Below are 18,392 nucleotides of genomic sequence, written 5' to 3'. Positions count from 1 at the left end.
AACCTCTCTTATGAAGAAACTGAGAGGGTTGGGATTTGTTCAGCTGAGAACAGAAAGTTTAAGGGAGACCTTATTCTGGCCTTTCAACATATAAAGGGGTCGTGGAGAAAGACTTTTTTTACCAGGGCCTGTAGTGACAGGCAGTGGTTTTGAACTGGAAGAGGGTAGACTTAAATTGAACGTAGGACATTTTTTACAATGAGAGTGGAGGCAAGTTGTCAAATAGGATGCCCAGAGAAGCTGTGGATCCCCCATCCCTGTAACTGTTCCAAGAATAGGCTGGATGAGGCAACCTGGTGTAGTGGAAGGTGTCCCTGTCCAGGGCAGGGAGGTAGGACTAGATGATCTTTGACAGTCCTTTCCAGCCAATAGAGTCTATGATTCTAAGATACAGCACTGGGCTTCTCTGTGCAAAGGTGGGATTAAAAAACATGCTTGTAAGGCTGTCCCTTGTCAAATATCTCAGGGAAAGGCATTTCATCCCAGGTGTTAAATTTATTTGTCCACTCTGCTCACCCATTCAGTGACAGTACTTTGGGCTGACCTTGAAGCACAGCAAAACGGTAGAGGGCAAGTGACAAAGGCCTCTCCATCCTGGGAGGACTGGCAAGGTAGGCTAAGTGGTGAGCACTACTGTTACTCAGCACAGGATAGATCCTGGCTTGTGAAAGTCTCTTGACAAGCTGATGAAGGGACTGGAATTTCAGAAATGTCTGGGAGTTACTGGTGTGTCCCAGTTGCTTAAGTCAATCCACGCTATAATGCTAGAATTCAATGTAGCGAATGGTGCTTTTTCTCTGCTTATTTCATTGGGACATAATTACTTATACTGTAAATGTTACAGGTGGTAGGGTGAATAGGCTGCAGGAGAGAGGTACAGTTGGCATCCTGGCTCCAATCCCAACCTGTCCCATGTCACTATATTGTTGCAGGCCCATGCATGTGCTGGGTCTATGTGTGTGTATGTATAGACAGATATATACATATATACACATAGACAAAATATGGTATATACACACACACACGTACACAAACATAGATATCTATCTCACAAGATACTGCTCTTCCCAGCAATAGCTAGGGTTGGGCTTGCAGGCTCCTTCAGTAGCATATACACCTCTCTGTGCTACTGCTTCACGTATTTCCCATGCTGTTTATGGGACATACCTTGGAATAGCCCGAGGGTCTTGCTTTGGCAACACATTTGCCTCAAGCTGCAAACTGGGACCCAGAATTAATATAAACTAGCTGTGAGTGACATGTAAGTACTTTAAAATGCAATTTTATCCCTCACCTTCTAATTTAACTATGTAGTCTGGAATGGTTCATCCCCTCCCTGATAATGTATATTGACTACCAGCAAAGGTGCCCCCTTTTGGGTAGGTGGAATAAGGAGTGCTGAGCAATCCTTAGGCAGGCAGCCTGGGCAGACCGGAGGCCTCAAATCTTACTGAAACAGACAAAAGAATAAAACTGAAACATGACACTGCGTGTATGAAACTGGAATAGCTTTACTGACATTCAGAGGTGTAACACAACCAGTTCAGAGACAGCTTCGGATTTAAACGTTCCTACAAAAAAGGTTTAAAATCCATTTTAAAAAACTCCCTTGTGTCTAGCATGAAGTCACAGAATGTTAAAAATATCACAACACAATAAATACACCCAGCCTTTGCTAGAGCCAGGAACCATGTTAGCTCAGAGGTTAAAGTCTGAGGCCGGGAGGAATGTGGAGGGTGTGCTGGTGGAACAGCAGAGGCAGGAGGGTGAGTGGATTCCCAAGGCCTGCTCTTCCTATCTGCACTCCCACACCTCCCAGCTCCAGCTTTTTTGTCCAGTCTGTCCATGTTAAGACACCACTTCTCCACCTACCACACTTTATTACTTGTTCTGCCTCCTGGATGGCAAAACTGCCTGCTACCTCTGGACAGACCTTCCCAGCTCCTGTGCTAACACTAGGATAGACTGTTTGAACCAGCTTTGCAGACTGGAGTGGCTTCATGGAGTCCCACCTCAGCTAAAACCCAGTTTCTGACCTGGCTCTGCCCTGTGAACTGCAGTGTAAAGCCCACCCCTCCTGCCCCACCATGCAATTCTCTGAGAAGTACCAGAGTGGGTAAAACCAGGGGCTACTGTCATCTCCACTGCAACAGGGCGAGGAGATCCCTTTTGGATTGCAGGTGCTTCAGGTATTGGTCCAGATTTTGTGTACCCTGCACTGGCCAAGTTCTAGTCTAGAGGGTGTGGTAAAATGAAAAAAAAATAATTAAAAAAAATAATCTGTCCTGCTCCCCCTGAGAGATGTCCAAGAAAGGCTGGCACAAGGTAAAAGCCTTCCCTTTGGCTCTGGGTAGAACAAACTGTATGATCATATCTGTACATATATATGTATATATATGTGTATGACAGTGTCTGCCTCTTTCTAGAGAGCAGCTGCACCTTAGAAAGGCTGATCTCACGGGAGATCCTAGAGCACTGCTAGGCTTCCTGGCACACAGCCCTCAGCCCAAGGCTCAGCATCCTGGAGGGAAACGGATTCATCAGAATACCAGTCCGCTAGGGACAAGTGCTGATAAACGTGACAGGAGTGTCCAGTGTGTTCCCTACAAAGCCTGGCTACTAGCACCCAGAGGAAGATTAGGGTAGCCCCTTTTCACATGGCACACTACTCTGCCTTTTGCATTAATTCTAAACCCCAAGGGATGAAGAGGTGGAGCAAGAGTGACCCAAGGCTACAAGATGACTAGGCTTTACCTAATGGAGTCTGTAGGCTCAGCTCCCACCTTGCAGAGAAGCAGAGGTCTAAAAATGCTCATCCAGTGGAGAAGAAATCAGGGGAAAAGTTTAACAGACTGGTTCAAATGCCACTGCAGGTCCCATCCCAGTGTAGGGAGGAGAATGGGACAGGACCCGTAAAGGGCTTTATTCAGACGAATGCTTGTGTAGGCGTGACAAGGAGAATCTAATGTGCTTACTAGGAGGAGACAAAATATAAGGTAGGGGAGGAGATGGTTGCAGCATCCCAGGCTCAGGGTTCAAAGAGTACATTGAAGCCCTCTCCATCCTCGTTTTCTAGCACATCTGTCTCCAATGATGGCTTCACCTTTTTGAAGAGAGATGGAAGGTTCCGGATATGAACCTCCTTGCGGAACTGCTCCCCAATGGGCTTCTGCAGAGGACAGACAGGCAGGCATCAGTCATTACTGTCTTCATACCCCCACTCAGGGACAGGCTGCTTGCAGATCAGAGCAGACCCCAGGTTCTGAGCAACCCCTAGGCCTGGACTATGTGCTTGCATTTTGAGGAGTCTCGGGCCTGGCCTTTCCCAAGTGCCAGGGCACTGAGGTAACCACCACTCTCTGGCTCCTAATCCAATGCCAAAGGTTCCAACACCACCATCCTCACAAAAGCCTAGAGATGACCCACCCACCTCATTCAAACGTTTTATCACCCTGTTCCCTTGGGCACCCTTGTGCAGGGTACCCACTGCCTCTCAGTGAATGGCCATTGCTAGAGGGGCTGCTCAGTCCGTGCTGCCATCCCTGCTGTACCTCCAGGGTGAAGAAGACACAGAACAAACACTAAGAGCAGGCTGCAACAGCCTCCTGCGTGGGAAGGGGGGTGGCTGGCGAGAGGCAGGACACCCCATCACTTCTGCAGGATACAGGTGTGAAACAGATGTCCTCTAGGACATCACCTACCCCAATGCAACCTGTGATGAGGCGCTTGAAGTGATCCTTCCGGCGCTTGTCTGCCACCTTCTGTAGCGTTGGGTTGAGGAGCTTTGAATCAAACTGCTCCAAAGAGTCCAGCTGGATATCTGGGATCTGCTCCATCACTGCCTTCAGTTCAGCATAGCGAGGGCGCTGCAGGGAGAAGTACAATTAACGTGGCTCTGCTAGGCAAGCAGCCCTGCCCAACCTGGCAGGCTACTTGCTACTCTGCCCCTACCCAAGCAGGCATGGGATTAGTTTTCCACCCCTCCCCAGCCAACCTCACATTTGGATGAAGGACAGGATTTCTCACCAAGGCCTCGTAGATCTGGAAAGCCAGGTTGACAAGAGCTGCCATGCAGCCATCGTGCTGCCCGTGTACCTGTAAGCCCCTCAGCACACTTGTGAAAAACCAGGACACGGCATCAGGCAGGAGGTTTCCTGGAAGCACCTGGGGAAGAGGCACTGTCAGCACCGCAGCAAGATACCGATACATGACTGCATTTCTGCAACAGCTTGGTCTTCCTGAGGGAGAAGGTGCCCAGGGGTGAAGTTGCCATGCTTCTCACAACATCCAGAGCTTCATCTCCCAACCCTGCCAGAACTAACCCCTTCTTCCTCCCAGAGGTACCTGTTTAAGCAGTGGCCAGCAAAGCTGTGTTGTGGTTCTTTGGCAGGACAAGGTGTCCTTCCAGGAGAGGGATGTGTAGGCAGTGATCAGCACTGCAGTGCAAACATCCTGAAAAGGAGTCAGAGAGGACCAGTCAGAGGAACTATTTCCCACTTCCAGCGTTCAAACCTGAAGGGAGCCAAGAAGCAATCCAGACACCCTGCAAGAGCTCCTAAGGGCTATCTTCTGAGAATCCTGCATTCTGAAGGTGCTCAAAGGCACCCAGTGTGCACCATCATAACCATGAGGGACCAATGTCAAGCACACCTGGTCCCTTTATCTCCCTGGGAAAGGTGTCCAGAGTGTTCATGGACTCCTGTCAGCTGCTACTCTCAAGTCACTGCAATAGCTTCTGCAAGAGCTTCGGAGGTATCTACAGCAAAGGAGTACAGAGGCATCGGGATGAGGGTACTCTGTAAAGTGGGTGGTGTTAACACTGTGGCTCCTGTATCAGCTCAGGCAGATTTCACAGAAATAAAAAAGAAACAAAATGCTTCTGGATGAAGTTCTTCCACATGAAGACTGGAGCCCAGGATGAAGGCAGAGCCAGGGAGCACCCTAGGAGCTGAATGCCCAGAGCTCTCTTGCCCAGAAGGGCTGAAACTCTGTAGGTTGTGTGTTGTACTGGATCCCAATCCTCATTTGCTTTGTGGCTTCTGCAAGGCCCTCAAAAGCCATGGCATGTTCCCAAGAGATGAATCTCACACTGGGGAGTGCTCCAGCAGCCTCGATCTCTGCAGCAACGCTTGGCTGCACAACAGACGAACATGACAAAGAGTACAGAGAAAGCATGGGCTCAGACCATGGCTCTTACCTCTTGCTTCATCAGACACTTGCCAAGCTCAGTGAGCTCTGCGTTGGCAGGGGGCGTCACCTCCGTGGCCATCGCCTCGTCATCTGCAGAGCAGAGCAAAGGCAGCACTATGAACACAGCTTCCCAAGGACTGAGGGAGAACAGGGAGCCGCAAGGACTAAGTTCAGAGCAGGAGGCAGCACACAGAATCAGTATGCTGGCAAAGCTTGCCCAGATTATCTCTTTTCAAGCAAAAAGCACCCAACCCTTGGTGGGGCAGGAAGGGAGCCCAGCTAGCTACCTTCAGCTCTTGGGAAGACTGCACATCCCCCTCTTCTCCTCAGCTCTTCTCAGAACCTTAAGAATCAGCTGCTCCAACCTGTGAACCCTACAGCACATTTGTTTCTAGGCTAGACTGAGTTTTTCTGTGGCCCTCAGGCACTCTGGGCAGGACAAAGCTGAAGGCTTCTTACCAAACCTATACCCCTCATGCAGAACTTCCAGCAAAAGGCAAACCTCTCCCTCAAGAAACGGGAAAAGTGCTTGTGTACACCAAGGGCAGGAAAGGCAAAGGTAGGCATTTACTCACCGTCTCCATCTACAGCAGCAGTAGTGTTATGTTCAACATTTTTCTTAGAAACACAGCAAACAGCTGCAAAAACAGTTGCAGGTCAGAGAAGCAGAAAAGGGAAGATGCTACTTTAGAACATGCAGAGACAATCCTACAGACTGATGGGCTCACAGCTGCTTCAAGCTCCTCCAGCTGTTACACAGAGTCTGAAGAATCAGGAAGCCCAGTATAAAAGCCAAATACTGCACTCCCTGGAAAGCTGTTAACACTCCACCCACAGCATCTTCCCCCAGTGGAACCTGCTCCACAGTGGCTGCTTCAAAGTACTGAGAACCAGGAACATGTAAAACTATTTGAGGTCTAAAACCTGAGAAGAACACCATTTTAAGGCAAAAAGGCCAATCAGGAAAGGAGATAGAGAGACAGACATCTGTCTCTCTATGTGGAATCAATTTTCCCAGCCTCTCTGCTCAAAGCCATGCTGACAAAAAATTGTTGGAGAAATGGAACACGAAGAAGGGAGACAGCTCTGGGGGAGGGACTATTCCCTCTGTCTGGTTAGAGACATGGCAATTGCCAGAAACAAAACTGCTCTACACTTGGGTTGTCCACAAATCCATGTCCCATACTGGGTTCCAGGGCACAGAAAGGGAGAACCAGACTCCAAAGGACTGGACTTCTAAGGGGCAGTGCCAAAACCACAGAGCCCTAAAAGCTAACAAAACAAAAGGAAAAAATTCTCTTCTGAAGGTTTTTAATAATTTCTTATTATGTTTAAGCTAAGATTTTGACAGGGCTAACTGTCTCACACCAGGCTTCTAAGGACTATGTTAAATACTACAGACTGTTATAGTTAAGTTTTACTGCACATTGGGAATTCTTGTTGTCTTCTCCAGGGAAAACTTCCCAAATATCCCAGGGGATCTAGCTTGATTTCACTTACTGACGAGATCCATGACTTCTCGGGTCAGCAGCCTGACCAGCTGTTCCTCAAGCATCTCCTGAGACTCGGGGTTGTCATCTGCAGCATCATCCTCACTGAGGAGAAAAGTTTTTAGTTTGAAAGGAGCCAATGTCTTAAAGTATCCCCTCTGCCCAAGCATAGGGAATGAGCCTCTGCTGGCAGGGCTGTTCCTGGGCAAAGGCCCACATAAAAGACCAAACCTCCATCCCATTCCCCATTTCCCCTTTTGTACCTAAGGGTGAAAGCTTACCAGAGCATGGTTCGCTGACTGATCACCTGCCATTTCTGGGATAACCTCTGTTCAAGACAAAAGGAAAGATTTAATACCTTCTTAAGGAGCCACTCTGGACACAATACAAGGAGACACAAGTGATAGCTGCTGACAGAAGCACAAGAGCTTTAAACACAGCTCTCATGCCAAGACCCATTTTGAATGGCAGAAGAACTGCTACCAACTGTGCTGGCTGCAGGAATGTGAATGAGCAGTCAGGAAAATGAAGGACACATGCAAAAAAACCCTACCAAAATTCTCATGGCTGCAGGTTGAGGAGCTAATGTCCACGGGTTTGAATTCACAGCAAGGGGTGCTGTGCAACAGCCAGAGTTTAACACACTCCAAAAGCCCTCTCCTAAATATTATCAAAATCATTAAGCATCGAGGCTCTGCCCTCATCTCTTCTGTCTCTGAAGAGACAGACATTCTCACAATTGCTGTCAGCTGCTTACAGGGAATCTGGGCTGTCAAGAAACAGGCATCAAACAAGTTTTCTTACCATGTGCAGATAGGTAAAGAGTGGTCCCAGCATGGGACAGACAAGGGTTTCGTAGTATTCTGAAGGGCAGGAGAGTACCAAGGGCTTCACAAACACACCTGCACAGACCAGTTAAGGAAGAGATCCAGCACGTAAGGCCAGCTGTTAGGGAAGACTGCAGCAAACTACCCAAACGAGCCCATTTCACTGGGAGGCCAAGGGACAGACACCTCAAAGCCCATCTTCTCACAGCCATCAAGTGGCATCTTTATACTGCAAGACCACGAGGTATTCAGATCCTTCCCCCCACAGTTCAATTGAGAAATCTGAGGGTGCTTAACACCCATTTCCTAGCTGTGAGACTGAATGTCCAGCCCTGGAAAGCAGGTTGGGAAACCTACATGATTTTCCGCACAAGCACACCTTATTGCCAAAATCCTCATTACCCAAGCCTCCTTGGCCCCCAGAAGGCACTACCCACCTCTCACAGTGCCTCCAGAACCACATAAATCCTTTACATTTATTGTTTCTGACCCCAAGCACTGCTGTTTCTGCTCGTGCCCTCCTGGGCTCACACTTCATCCACACCAGGTACATCCCTGCTTTTTTACCTCCTCAATCACACTTCTTTGTCTCAGCCACACTGAAAGCCATGCAGGTTTCCAGTTTATGTGTTCAAAGCCTCCCTAGCTGGCCTGAGGCAGTAACGGAAGGATACGGAGCATGGGACGCAGTCTGTAATCAGGAATGTTGTTGAGGTTGTTGAAAGCAGAGCTAAGGAGCTGGGTGGCGAGACCCTCAACAGTGTAGAAATCCTGTTGCATGGAGGGGCCTGCATTTCCCAGGATGTGAAAACTCCCAACAAAAAACCAAGTTAGTTGCAAGTCTGCTAGATAACAGGTACCATATCTCTGGCCTGCAAAGGCTACAAGTACTATCACCTTGAGATCAGATTGTTGCCCTTAATTCTTAAACAAATACTATAGAGAATTTTAGCACCATATCTCTTTTTTACTGGGATACCTGCAGAGGGACAATGAATTCAGCATTGAAGCACCACAAGGTACTTTCAAGTGCTGATGTATCCCAGCATGTAATTAAAAGTGGCAGAAGAGACAAACTAGATCAGCATATCAGGTAAGTGTTCCAATCCAACTACATAATTGCAGGAAGAGCTAAAAAGCTAAAGAACACATTTTGAGGTACTTTTTTCCAGAGACTGTTCCATATGTAAATGGTAGATTAAACCCACTGAATATATTCTACCAATGCAGCTTCTACTTGGATACAGTTCACATCAAAAGTCTTAAATCTAAAAGAAGTCAGCCCCAGTAACAGCCTACTGCTCCAGCTGTGCAGTGCTGAATGATATGTGAGAGAGCTGGGTGGTCTTACCAGTTGTCGTAGAGGGTACAAAAGAAGCCCTGCATCCTTTCTAAGACTGTTTTGTACACAGGAGAGTCATAAAGCTCCAGCAAAGGCTGAGGGAGACCTGTGGGAAAGAATAACCTTCAATTACATTAATGAGAGAGCACAGTTGCACCTTCAGGACACGCTGGGCAGGCCCCAGCCAGCTTGAGGGCAGCAAAGGAAGATCCTGGCAAGTACAACATGTATCCAAAATGGGAAGCGGTGCAGCAACCCTGGGCCAGAACCTCCCCTCAGAGGTCAGACGAGTTCAGGCTGGTTGTACCCAGAGCAGAGGTGCTTCCACTGAGGTTGTTACAGCTGCCTCGTTTCTCCACAGTAAAACTTACTTGAGTTATCAGAACCCAGTCAGCAGCAAAGCTGACAGTTGAGCAGCTCCTCTAATAGCTCATCCCTTCAAGTTTGTATTCTCTGTCAGGACATAAGCTGCTGTTGAACTATAACATTTAGAAGTTTAGAGCAGAGATCAAGACCCTGCTGCTTTATGTGCAGGTGTTCACAAACAGAGTTTATAGGTCACACAAAACAGGTAAAGGAAGCGTGTCCTCATTTTACAGATATGAAATAGAGGTAAGAAAGACAAAGCAGCTTCCCCAAAATATTTCACTATCTGTCAGGACCCAAAATTAAACCTCAGTTTCCAAAGTCATGATCCACACTTTATCCGCAAGGCCACCCGCTTACTTCTGCTTGGCTGGAAAGTCTTCTGTGTTCACAAGCTCAAACCTGTTTTAAGATGGTTCCAAACAAATGACAGGGCCATACTGCACAATTTGGCTCTTGCCCTCAAGGACAGGTCTTTACACCAGCATTCAGGGCTCCTGCTGAGTACTAATTCTGCTCAAAGGCAGACAATTACAGCACCCCCCAGGCTCTGCAGCCTGAAATGCCATGTTGCAGAGATCACCACCCAGCTGAGATAAGCCGTTTCATGCAGCAGAAATCAGTTTGTCTGAGACCAATAACTTATTTAACTTCTTAATTTCAGCAGGTTCAAATCACACCCAAGCTGCAAATACTACAAAAAAAAGTCTCTCCAGCCCCTTTTCACTTCCACTGCTATGGATGGACCACTAACTCAAATACCTCTAAGAATCCATCCACACATTCCTCCCAAAGAGAAGCCTCTTACCTAGAATGGCATTCTTCTCCACCTCCAGCATGTCCAAGGCCTTTGCAAACGTATCTCCCAGCCTAGCCATTATCTCTGGCATGTAGAGATTGTTGTGAGTCCTGAAACAGAAGAGCACTTGATTTATACTCATGTAAGTGAACCCCTTTTTGCCCTCGACAGTGCGATCCTCTCCTTCAGCTTGTGGACAGCTCTTCTGAGGCAGATGATGAGGAAGGTGAGACCAAGCACGTGTGCATGGGATCCCCCTTCCCCACCTGCAAAAATATTGGGGAAGCTGACCCGACAGAGACGTGGAGTGACTCCACCTCATGTCCTGAATCTCCTGGCTGCCCCTTCCACTTACTTCAGTTGGTCCCACCCCTTGCAAGCACTGACAGTAAAAACTCCCAGCAATTCTCCAGTTGATGCTGGGAACAGGTTATTAGCTTGGCCAAAGGGACCAGAGAATGTATTTCTAAAACTGATCTCAAAAGACCTTCTGCACCTAAGGCCCCTTCAGAGGGAAGGGCTCTTTCAGCTCCAAAATACAAACACTGCCCCTCAGGGATGGGTCACAGGGCCCAGAATGGCAGGTGGCACTGGAGGGACTCTGGTGAGAACATCAGTCTGATCAGATGTTACTCGTGGCAAATGCATGTGCCCCCTGGACAACACATCCAGCTGGGAACAATTCCGCACGATCAGGAGGCAGCCAGTCAGCTCTCCACAAGGGACACCAATTCAGCCATGGGTGGCTGGTTCTTGCCATCCAGGCCAAAATGGGTCCCCCTCTTAGCCAGGGCACTGACACTCGGAGCTGGACTCGGCAGGGGGTGTCTCTCTCACCTACCTCTCTCCTTTGAGACCTCAGACCTCCACTGTGGGTGTCGCCAGCTGCACACAGCACAAATCCTGCAGCCTCCTCCAAAACTGCAATGCCATTGTACCTGCTGCTAGAGGTGATCAAGGGCAACTCAGTATCTCCCCCTCGAGCAGCGTTTCCCAAAGCAGGGGGTACATGGGAATGGCTGGGGGAAGGGAGCGTGGACAGACCTCAGTATGTTCTCCAGTCTCAGCTTTCACTCATGTATTAATGATTGGGTTTTAATTTTTTTTAAGGTCTATGTTCATAATCCTGGCAACCCCGATGCAGTGATGTCTGCCTGCATTTGCAGAAAGCCCAAGTTGGCTCCAAAACAGCAACTATCCTGTTTCTCTCTGCAAGTGTTAAATACTTCCCTGCTCACTGGAGGTGAGGAAGGCAAGTATGTAAGCTTCATAATGAAGAGCTACACAATGACTTCTTCACGACTCATACTCTCATTCTGGGCTGGACCTAACACCATGCAACAGGCCTCCAAGGGGCACAAGCTGACTCTGCTCTGCCAAGAGGGGCCAGGGAATGGCCCAGCTTCCACTAAATGTTGTTCCACCGACTCAAAAAACTGTGCATTTCTGCTTGAGGCTATCCTGAAACCTGGCTACCAAAATAATCTCTTGCATGTCTCCTGCCCGCTCCATGCCAATGTTGATTTGCCTCATGCTGGGCAGAAAGGCAGGACAAACTGAAGGACTGTGGGATTGTAGTGGTGAACCTTGAAATCTCACTGCTCTAACTCCAGCAGGATGGGCCAGGCAGTCTTATCTTAAAGGAGTGGTCACAGTCCTTAGTTGTTTCAGAGTCCTTGAAGCATTTTCTCAAGTTGAGAGAGCAGATATTCACTCACAGGCCCTTAATACTTCAGCAAGTTCCCAGTGGTAATGGAGGGAAAATGGCCAACCAGCTGCTTCCCATGGGAGTTAGAAAAGCATCCAACAGCCCTTATCCAGGATGATGTAGCCCTAGGCATGTTCCAGGTGAGACTCTCTGCACTCCTGGGCATCCCACACACAGGAGAACATGGAACAACAAAATTCAAGAGACATTTATGCTCTAGAAAAGACAAGCAAAGGATATGGCAGGATTTGGGGGATTTTCAGTGATGGTCACAGCTCTGCTAGAAAGAGCCTCTGATGCCTAAAGAGATGAGCTTGAAGACCAGAAGATGAGTCCTTTAGGACAGTCCATGACTAAAGAATCCTTTTCCAAAGCTGAAAATGCCTGCAGCATCCATGTCTATCCAAGAATTCTTTCATTTAGTAATGTCAGCATCTCCTCATCAGGAGTTCCAAAAAAGCCTTTGTCTAAGCAAAACATTTGCTGAGCCTAACCAGTCCATTCGTAACAAAACAGGAGCAAATCCCAGCACAACAAAGGCGCTGCACCAATCCGTTCATGCAGCTGACTGCAGAGATGCACCTTTTTCTAGAAAATGGCTGAAAACCATGATTTGGGTTTAAATTCAGGAGTGAACATTTTAAACCAGAAGCTAGAAAACACCTAGATGAAAAAAGGTGCCACAGAGGACAGAAGAATCATCACTCTGAAAGCTGTTATCAGAGATTAACAAAACAACCTCAAAGTATTTCAGCAAATACAGCTACAGAGACAAATACAGGTAGGCACAAACAGATGCCACTCAAAACTACCTTACTTTGTCTTGTTACCTGGACTCTGTGATTCTTCTCAGTCCTTTGGTCTCATCCATGACCGACATTCAAGCTACTTACCACTCCAGTAAAGGCCCAGTGGCTTAATGGTTTTCACTGCTTCTGCCTGCTAACGCAGCAGAAGAATGCCACACACTACCCAGAGAGCAGCAGACCCACCTGCTCAGCCTGCAAAATGCCCTTATTTTCTCACTGGTGCCTGACTTGGTGCTCAGTTCAGCTGCTCAGCAGGACCCCTGCTGCTGCTGCTACTTGAGATCTGCTCCCACAGAAACCAAGACAGTCTCCAAGGACTTCCACATCTGTCCCACATAAGCAACACTGGACACTGCTTATCCCTACAAAGAGCTGCCTAATGGCACAGACCTAACAGAAGCATCTATCCCCAAGGAGTAATGCAACTCTGTCCCTGAAGGAATCCTCAACGCAGGCAGCTTTCCTGCCAGCCAGCCTTCCTCATACCCCTATACTTCCTTCCTGGTGACAGGCTGTTACAGATTCCATATTATCCTATGTTATCCACATTAAAGAGGGCCTGAGGAAGCAGTACATGGAAAAGGCATCTACAGTCAGCAAACGACACAGCAGGAGCTCTGTAGCACAAGATCCAACATTTCCAAAAAGACGTGTCATCAATGTGCACTGAATAACTATGAACTTGCAGTTGTCAGACAAAGAGGCCTCTATATCCAGCAGCAGTGATGGAAAAATATGAAGATATACTGCTCTTCATACATCATTCATTGGTTCCTGTTGAAGCATCCGGACTTAAGAAAAGCCTGGATACCTGAGTGAAGTACAGGCTGCTCCATGTATGTTACTACCACATACTCAGAAAATATTCTGGACTGCAGGTGAGATGCTTGAACAACACAGATGCATTGCCTCACAAGTACCCCAAACCTGCAGGGAGCCTCTTCCTTTACATAGATGGGGAGGTACTGGCTAGAGAACATAACTCATGTATATTCTTGGAGGTGGTAAACAGGTAGGCACAGAGTTTCTGCTTCTCCACAGGTAGTGATAAAAGTTGGACAACAGTTTCCCAAGCTGCTTGTAACAGAGATTCCAAGTGTTTTTACTAATGCTTAAGTTCTGGTAAGAACAGTGATTGCATGAGCAAAAAGTCTGTCTGTTGCAGCCTGTTCAGACCTTGGGCATTGCTTTAGTTGGTCTCATGCAATATGACACACTGCAGGCCCTGGAAGAAATGGCATGGGGCTACCTCTACTCAGGCAGCTCTACCTAAGCTCTCCCAAAAGTTCATCATCAGATCTTCAGCCTTCCAGAATAAAAGGCAAAAATGCTTCAAGCACTATTCTGCAGCTGTATCTGCTCACAGGCCAAAGTACCACACAGAGGGGTACACAGAGCTTAGTGATGAGAAACACCACTCTGGTGGGCCAAGAGAATACGTGCTTGCCCTACCAGTCCAGCATACTGCTTCTCACTGGAAACAGTACATTCCTGAGCTCAGTGACTACCAAACATACCTGACTAGACAGTGCTCAAGTAATAGGGCCCCTTTCCTCCCTGACCTGAGAGATGGAAAATACAAGTTGATCAGAAAACGCTCTTTCCCAACAGGACATTGCCAAGGACAGAGCCTCAAGTTTTCAAGTATGTAACATGTAGAGTTATGGCACAAAATAGTTCCATAGGTCTGGCAAAATCCCAGTGTCAGGAGTTACGCTGAGATAGATTCCTCCTTCATAGTTCTGGGAACTGTGTTATTCAGGATTTCCCTTTTCTGCCTTCTCCTGCTCCCTCCTCTGGCTGCCCCAAATCTACACAACACCAGTGACACGCAGAGAGGCACTGCACAGTATCAACAGCCTGAGAGTATGCATCCACTGATTTCTGTAGCAGACAGTGCTTCAGGAGGCTGCTGTTCATGTTCAGCAAAACCAGCTTAATTTAACACTGAAGAGAGAACAATGCAAACAGGATGTGATGAGAGCTGGGACTGCCCTGCTGCTGACCGGAGAGGTGGCCTTGTAGGGGCTGAGGGCAGAGCAGAGATGTTAGTTGAGAAATCATTAAGTGGATGGCAGATTTATAGCAGTGGAGGTGGGGGAGGCAACCCCAGCCCAAGCTCCCACTGGCTCTGATGGACTCTTGAAGGCCAGGCCAATGGACATTCAGAAGGTCCCAGTTTCCCCAGTGCCATTCCCCACTGTGAACAGTCAGGAACAGTACTTGGGCACCTGCACCAGCCTGTGTTCCCACTGGCTTCTCTGGGCAAACATGCTCTGAGCATTCCATGTATTTATCACAGTGTGGCTTTCAGAGATTGGTAAGACAACATAAATGATTTCAAGTCAACTTGACCCACCTTATGAGAGCAAGTAAATTGTCAAAAAGCTTCAGGACCTGCTCCGTGCAGGGGTTACGGTAGATTGGAGTTCCGCTGGGCAGGTATCCCAAGAAGAATCCTCCAGCTTTTGCCTCTTCAATAGCAGCAGGCCAGCGAGCTCGCTTCACAACTCCCAGAATTGTGGACACGCAAAAGCTTATCTGCAGCACGAGATGTGGAGAAAGCATTTCTTAGCCAGAGCACAGCCTGAATAGAGGCTTTCAGAGAAACCCATCATCATCCCATCTCAAAGGGAATGCTCTACAGGGAGCCTAACCTCATGGTAGAAAGAAAATCTGGGGGATTTGCTGCCAAGAAAATGCAGCGAATGATCACGTTACATTTCATCATCTTCTGAGAGCCCTGGCCATGGCAGAACAGCCTAGGAATTCACTACCAGACAAAGCATCAGTGCATACAGTCTCACAAGTGTGCAAGCAGCCAGGTAGGGTGCCCTCTAAAAGAAAGGGTCTACACCGTCAGTGCCTCATCTCCTTCATGGATGGATGCAGAGATCCATGGTGACACAGTGGTCCAACTGCATTAGCCCCAAGTGACAAGCACAGCTCTGTGGGCTGCATTTCAGTCTTCTACAGACCTAAACATAGCAACTCCGTTTGCAGTCTGTCCAAGTGAAGACTTTCCACTAACAACATGAATCTCCTCAGACAAAATTATATTCCATGCTGCAGCCTCAGCACGTTTTCCATTGTGCTTGGCTCAAAAAGCACAATTCCCTGCACCGTGTTTCCACAAATCACGTAAACCCATTGCTTCTCCAAAACCAAACTCTGCTACAGAAAGAGTAGGGGGCAGTGTGCTTCATTCTGATGAATAATCTGGATTTGCATAGCCTACATGCTCAAAGAGCAAAAGTCAGCCTGTTATTCTGTAATCTGAAAAACCTACTGATCTGCACTCTAAATGCGGATGATCAGGAGACCTTGTGTGCAATCACAACAGAATTGTGGGATGGAGGAGGCAAATCTCTTCTCACTAACAATTACACCTCTCCTGGCAATGATACTCACTCTAGAGCGGTTCAGGCCACTGGGGTCTTCCAAGACTGGATCGGCAGTTTTGTTGTCTGCACCCACATAGGAGATAAAGGCTTCAGGATCTGAGAGGACTCTGGCAGCAGCAAAAGACAGCAGTGGGGATTATTGTTTGTACCAGGGAACTTGAGCAGAGCTTTGCACTGGCAATAAACATCTAAACAAACACAGAGTAGGCTACAGAGACTAGCTAGTGCTCCATGCAGGGACATGATTAAAAAGCACTAGAGATGTGTACACTCTCCAAACGTCTCCAGTTCTCTTGGCCTGTGAGGACCAGAAATCTCTGAACCTCTTATGAAGAGAGCCCTGCTGGGAAAACTCTTGAGCATGCCCAGCTACCCCAGGGTTGCAGGACACCTCAGCTTTAGTAAGGATTGCTCAGCTTCATACCTTGTCCTGGGGATGAGCAAAGACATCTTTTATTTCTCATTTTCTGCAAATGCTTTGAGCGTGCTGGGGAATATTCCTCCATTACCTTAAACAACTCCTACCCAGTAATTAGACTGTTGGCAGTTTCTGAACTGCAGGAAAGCTATTACCACAGTGACTGCTCAGAGAACAGGAAGTCATGAGGCACCCCACCACCCTCATTTGCTTTGTGTGTTCCCTTACTGGCCACAACAGTACCTTTGCAACACCTACAGCTCAAAGCCCAGGAAAACAGCCCATACCTCTGCATCTCCGGGGAGAGCCATAAGCCAGCAACAGGAGCCATGAGCTCCTCCAGGAAAGCCTTCTGTCGCTCATAGTCCTTAAACTGGTTGCTGATGAGGACAAGGGCCTCCATAAGAGCACATTTCTCCATCTGTGTCAGAAGTAGCTCATTGGAGAGCAGCTGCTTCACGTGGTTGTACAACATCTCAAAGTTTGGCTAGAAAACACATAAAAGTAGAAGAGCATCATGCATTTGGTACGGAGGAGAGTGACTGGGGGAAGCAGAGGAAGTACAGCTGGAGGAGCATGTCTGCTACCTTTTCTCTACACAGCCATCTCCTCCTCGGACTCAAGTTTCTCTGAATGTTCAGTCTAAGAGAAGTTCTATTTTCCCCTACCCTTCTATCATTATCCCGCATCCAGTTTACTTTCACTCTCCAGAATGACTGAAATAGGAAGAGGAAATCTCTCTCTAGGAAGTCATATCCCTTAAAGCAGTGTCACACCTCAAAATAGTTCTGGTGCTTTTATTTGCTCACAGAAAGTACCTTGCTTCTTTGGCTAGACCTGGGACTCTTCCACCTCTTTGTTCATGATGAGGTAAGTAACAACTCTTATGGATACTACTATTTCCACAGGAATTCTTGAGTTTCTTCCCTTATCATCTCTGGTTGCAACCACACCTACCTATAACTTTGTATAAGCATTAGCCATCATGCCTCCTTTAGCGAAGTCCTCTGGACACCTTTTGGAGCAGCTCTGGCTATTACAGTGAGGATGTCTGGCTGGCCATGGGAAAAAGATAGCTACAGCTCAAGGACCAATAAAGCAGAACAAAGACCAACCCACTAGTTCTTAGCATCTTATTGAAAAACGCAGACTGGAACCCCTAAACCACCTTAATTAGCATCCTTTAAAAACGTCTTTGTTTAAACTAGCAATGTCCTACAGTGCTCCCATAATCCTAGAGCAACCTCCACAGAAACACCTCTAAACAAAGGAGTTCAGAGCTAGGCATGTTGCATGAGGGTTGTTTAGTTCGGCAAAACAAACAAAACGCGGTTTATGGATTTTAAATGTTTGTCAATTCTAATCTCCTCAAGCTCATCCAGAAAACAAATACTCTCCTCTTCTTCCTACGTTCTGATAAGTAACAGAAGAAAGTCTTAGTGACTAGTCATGCTAGTGTCTTCAGCTAATGAATCAACTGAGACCACCACAGGTGACAACATGGAAATTCGGTGACCATTCCTTATAAAACCAACGCAGTGCCGCTTGTGTCCTCCTTCTGATCCCTTTTACATTTAACTCATCCCTTTACAATTCAACTCTTCAGGCAGAAAATTTTTCAGGGGGAAAGAAGGGAGGTACAGGGAATAAAACACTGTCATTTGTTTCCTGCAAGAAAAGCGAGACTGTAGGCAAGATCCCACAAAATCCAACTGAAATTGAGGCAAGACTCTTCATGACAGAGCTGCATTTACATACCAGGACAAGCTGAGGGTAATCCCGACACATCTTTATGATTGAGGAGCATGCATGCCTTCTCACATTCTTCACTGCTCGAGTTCTAGGAGCCTGGACAGACATACCAAATATCAGTGTGACAAAACAGAAGTTCAGACAACTTCAGGGTATCTTCAAGAGACATATGCATTACATGTAGTTTTCTCCACTGCTGAGCACAGATGAAAAAAACATTTCCATGCCTCCTCCCCTCCCCCCAAACAATCATGAAGCAATTGAATTTCCTCTGCCAAGCAATAGCC

The 18,392-nt window shown here is 47.4% G+C and overlaps 1 protein-coding gene across 3 annotated transcripts in view; it reads right to left on the bottom strand.

Moving 5' to 3' along the window:
• Positions 1-1,493: 1,493 nt before the first annotated feature.
• Positions 1,494-18,392, bottom strand: part of XPO5 (exportin 5) — a 29,637-nt gene continuing 12,738 nt past the window's right edge. For all 3 annotated transcript variants that reach the window (XM_050316920.1, XM_050316921.1, XM_050316922.1), the window contains 16 exons: positions 18,112-18,201; positions 16,641-16,840; positions 15,943-16,042; positions 14,891-15,072; positions 10,024-10,124; positions 8,859-8,955; positions 8,182-8,318; positions 7,485-7,582; positions 6,962-7,008; positions 6,691-6,785; positions 5,766-5,828; positions 5,198-5,280; positions 4,345-4,452; positions 4,027-4,164; positions 3,702-3,866; positions 1,494-3,169 (listed from right to left, as the gene is read on the bottom strand). In XM_050316920.1, the coding sequence (XP_050172877.1) occupies positions 3,029-3,169; positions 3,702-3,866; positions 4,027-4,164; positions 4,345-4,452; positions 5,198-5,280; positions 5,766-5,828; positions 6,691-6,785; positions 6,962-7,008; positions 7,485-7,582; positions 8,182-8,318; positions 8,859-8,955; positions 10,024-10,124; positions 14,891-15,072; positions 15,943-16,042; positions 16,641-16,840; positions 18,112-18,201 (1,845 nt within the window). In that variant the 3' untranslated portion in view covers positions 1,494-3,028. The remainder of the gene's footprint in view (positions 3,170-3,701; positions 3,867-4,026; positions 4,165-4,344; positions 4,453-5,197; positions 5,281-5,765; positions 5,829-6,690; positions 6,786-6,961; positions 7,009-7,484; positions 7,583-8,181; positions 8,319-8,858; positions 8,956-10,023; positions 10,125-14,890; positions 15,073-15,942; positions 16,043-16,640; positions 16,841-18,111; positions 18,202-18,392) is intronic.

The sequence above is a fragment of the Myiozetetes cayanensis genome, unplaced genomic scaffold, assembly GCF_022539395.1.
Source record: "Myiozetetes cayanensis isolate MyiCay16 unplaced genomic scaffold, myiCay2020 scf2-11, whole genome shotgun sequence".
NCBI lineage: Eukaryota > Metazoa > Chordata > Aves > Passeriformes > Tyrannidae > Myiozetetes > Myiozetetes cayanensis.
Note: the sequence above shows the minus strand (reverse complement) of the source record. Positions and strands in the feature narration are given on the sequence as shown.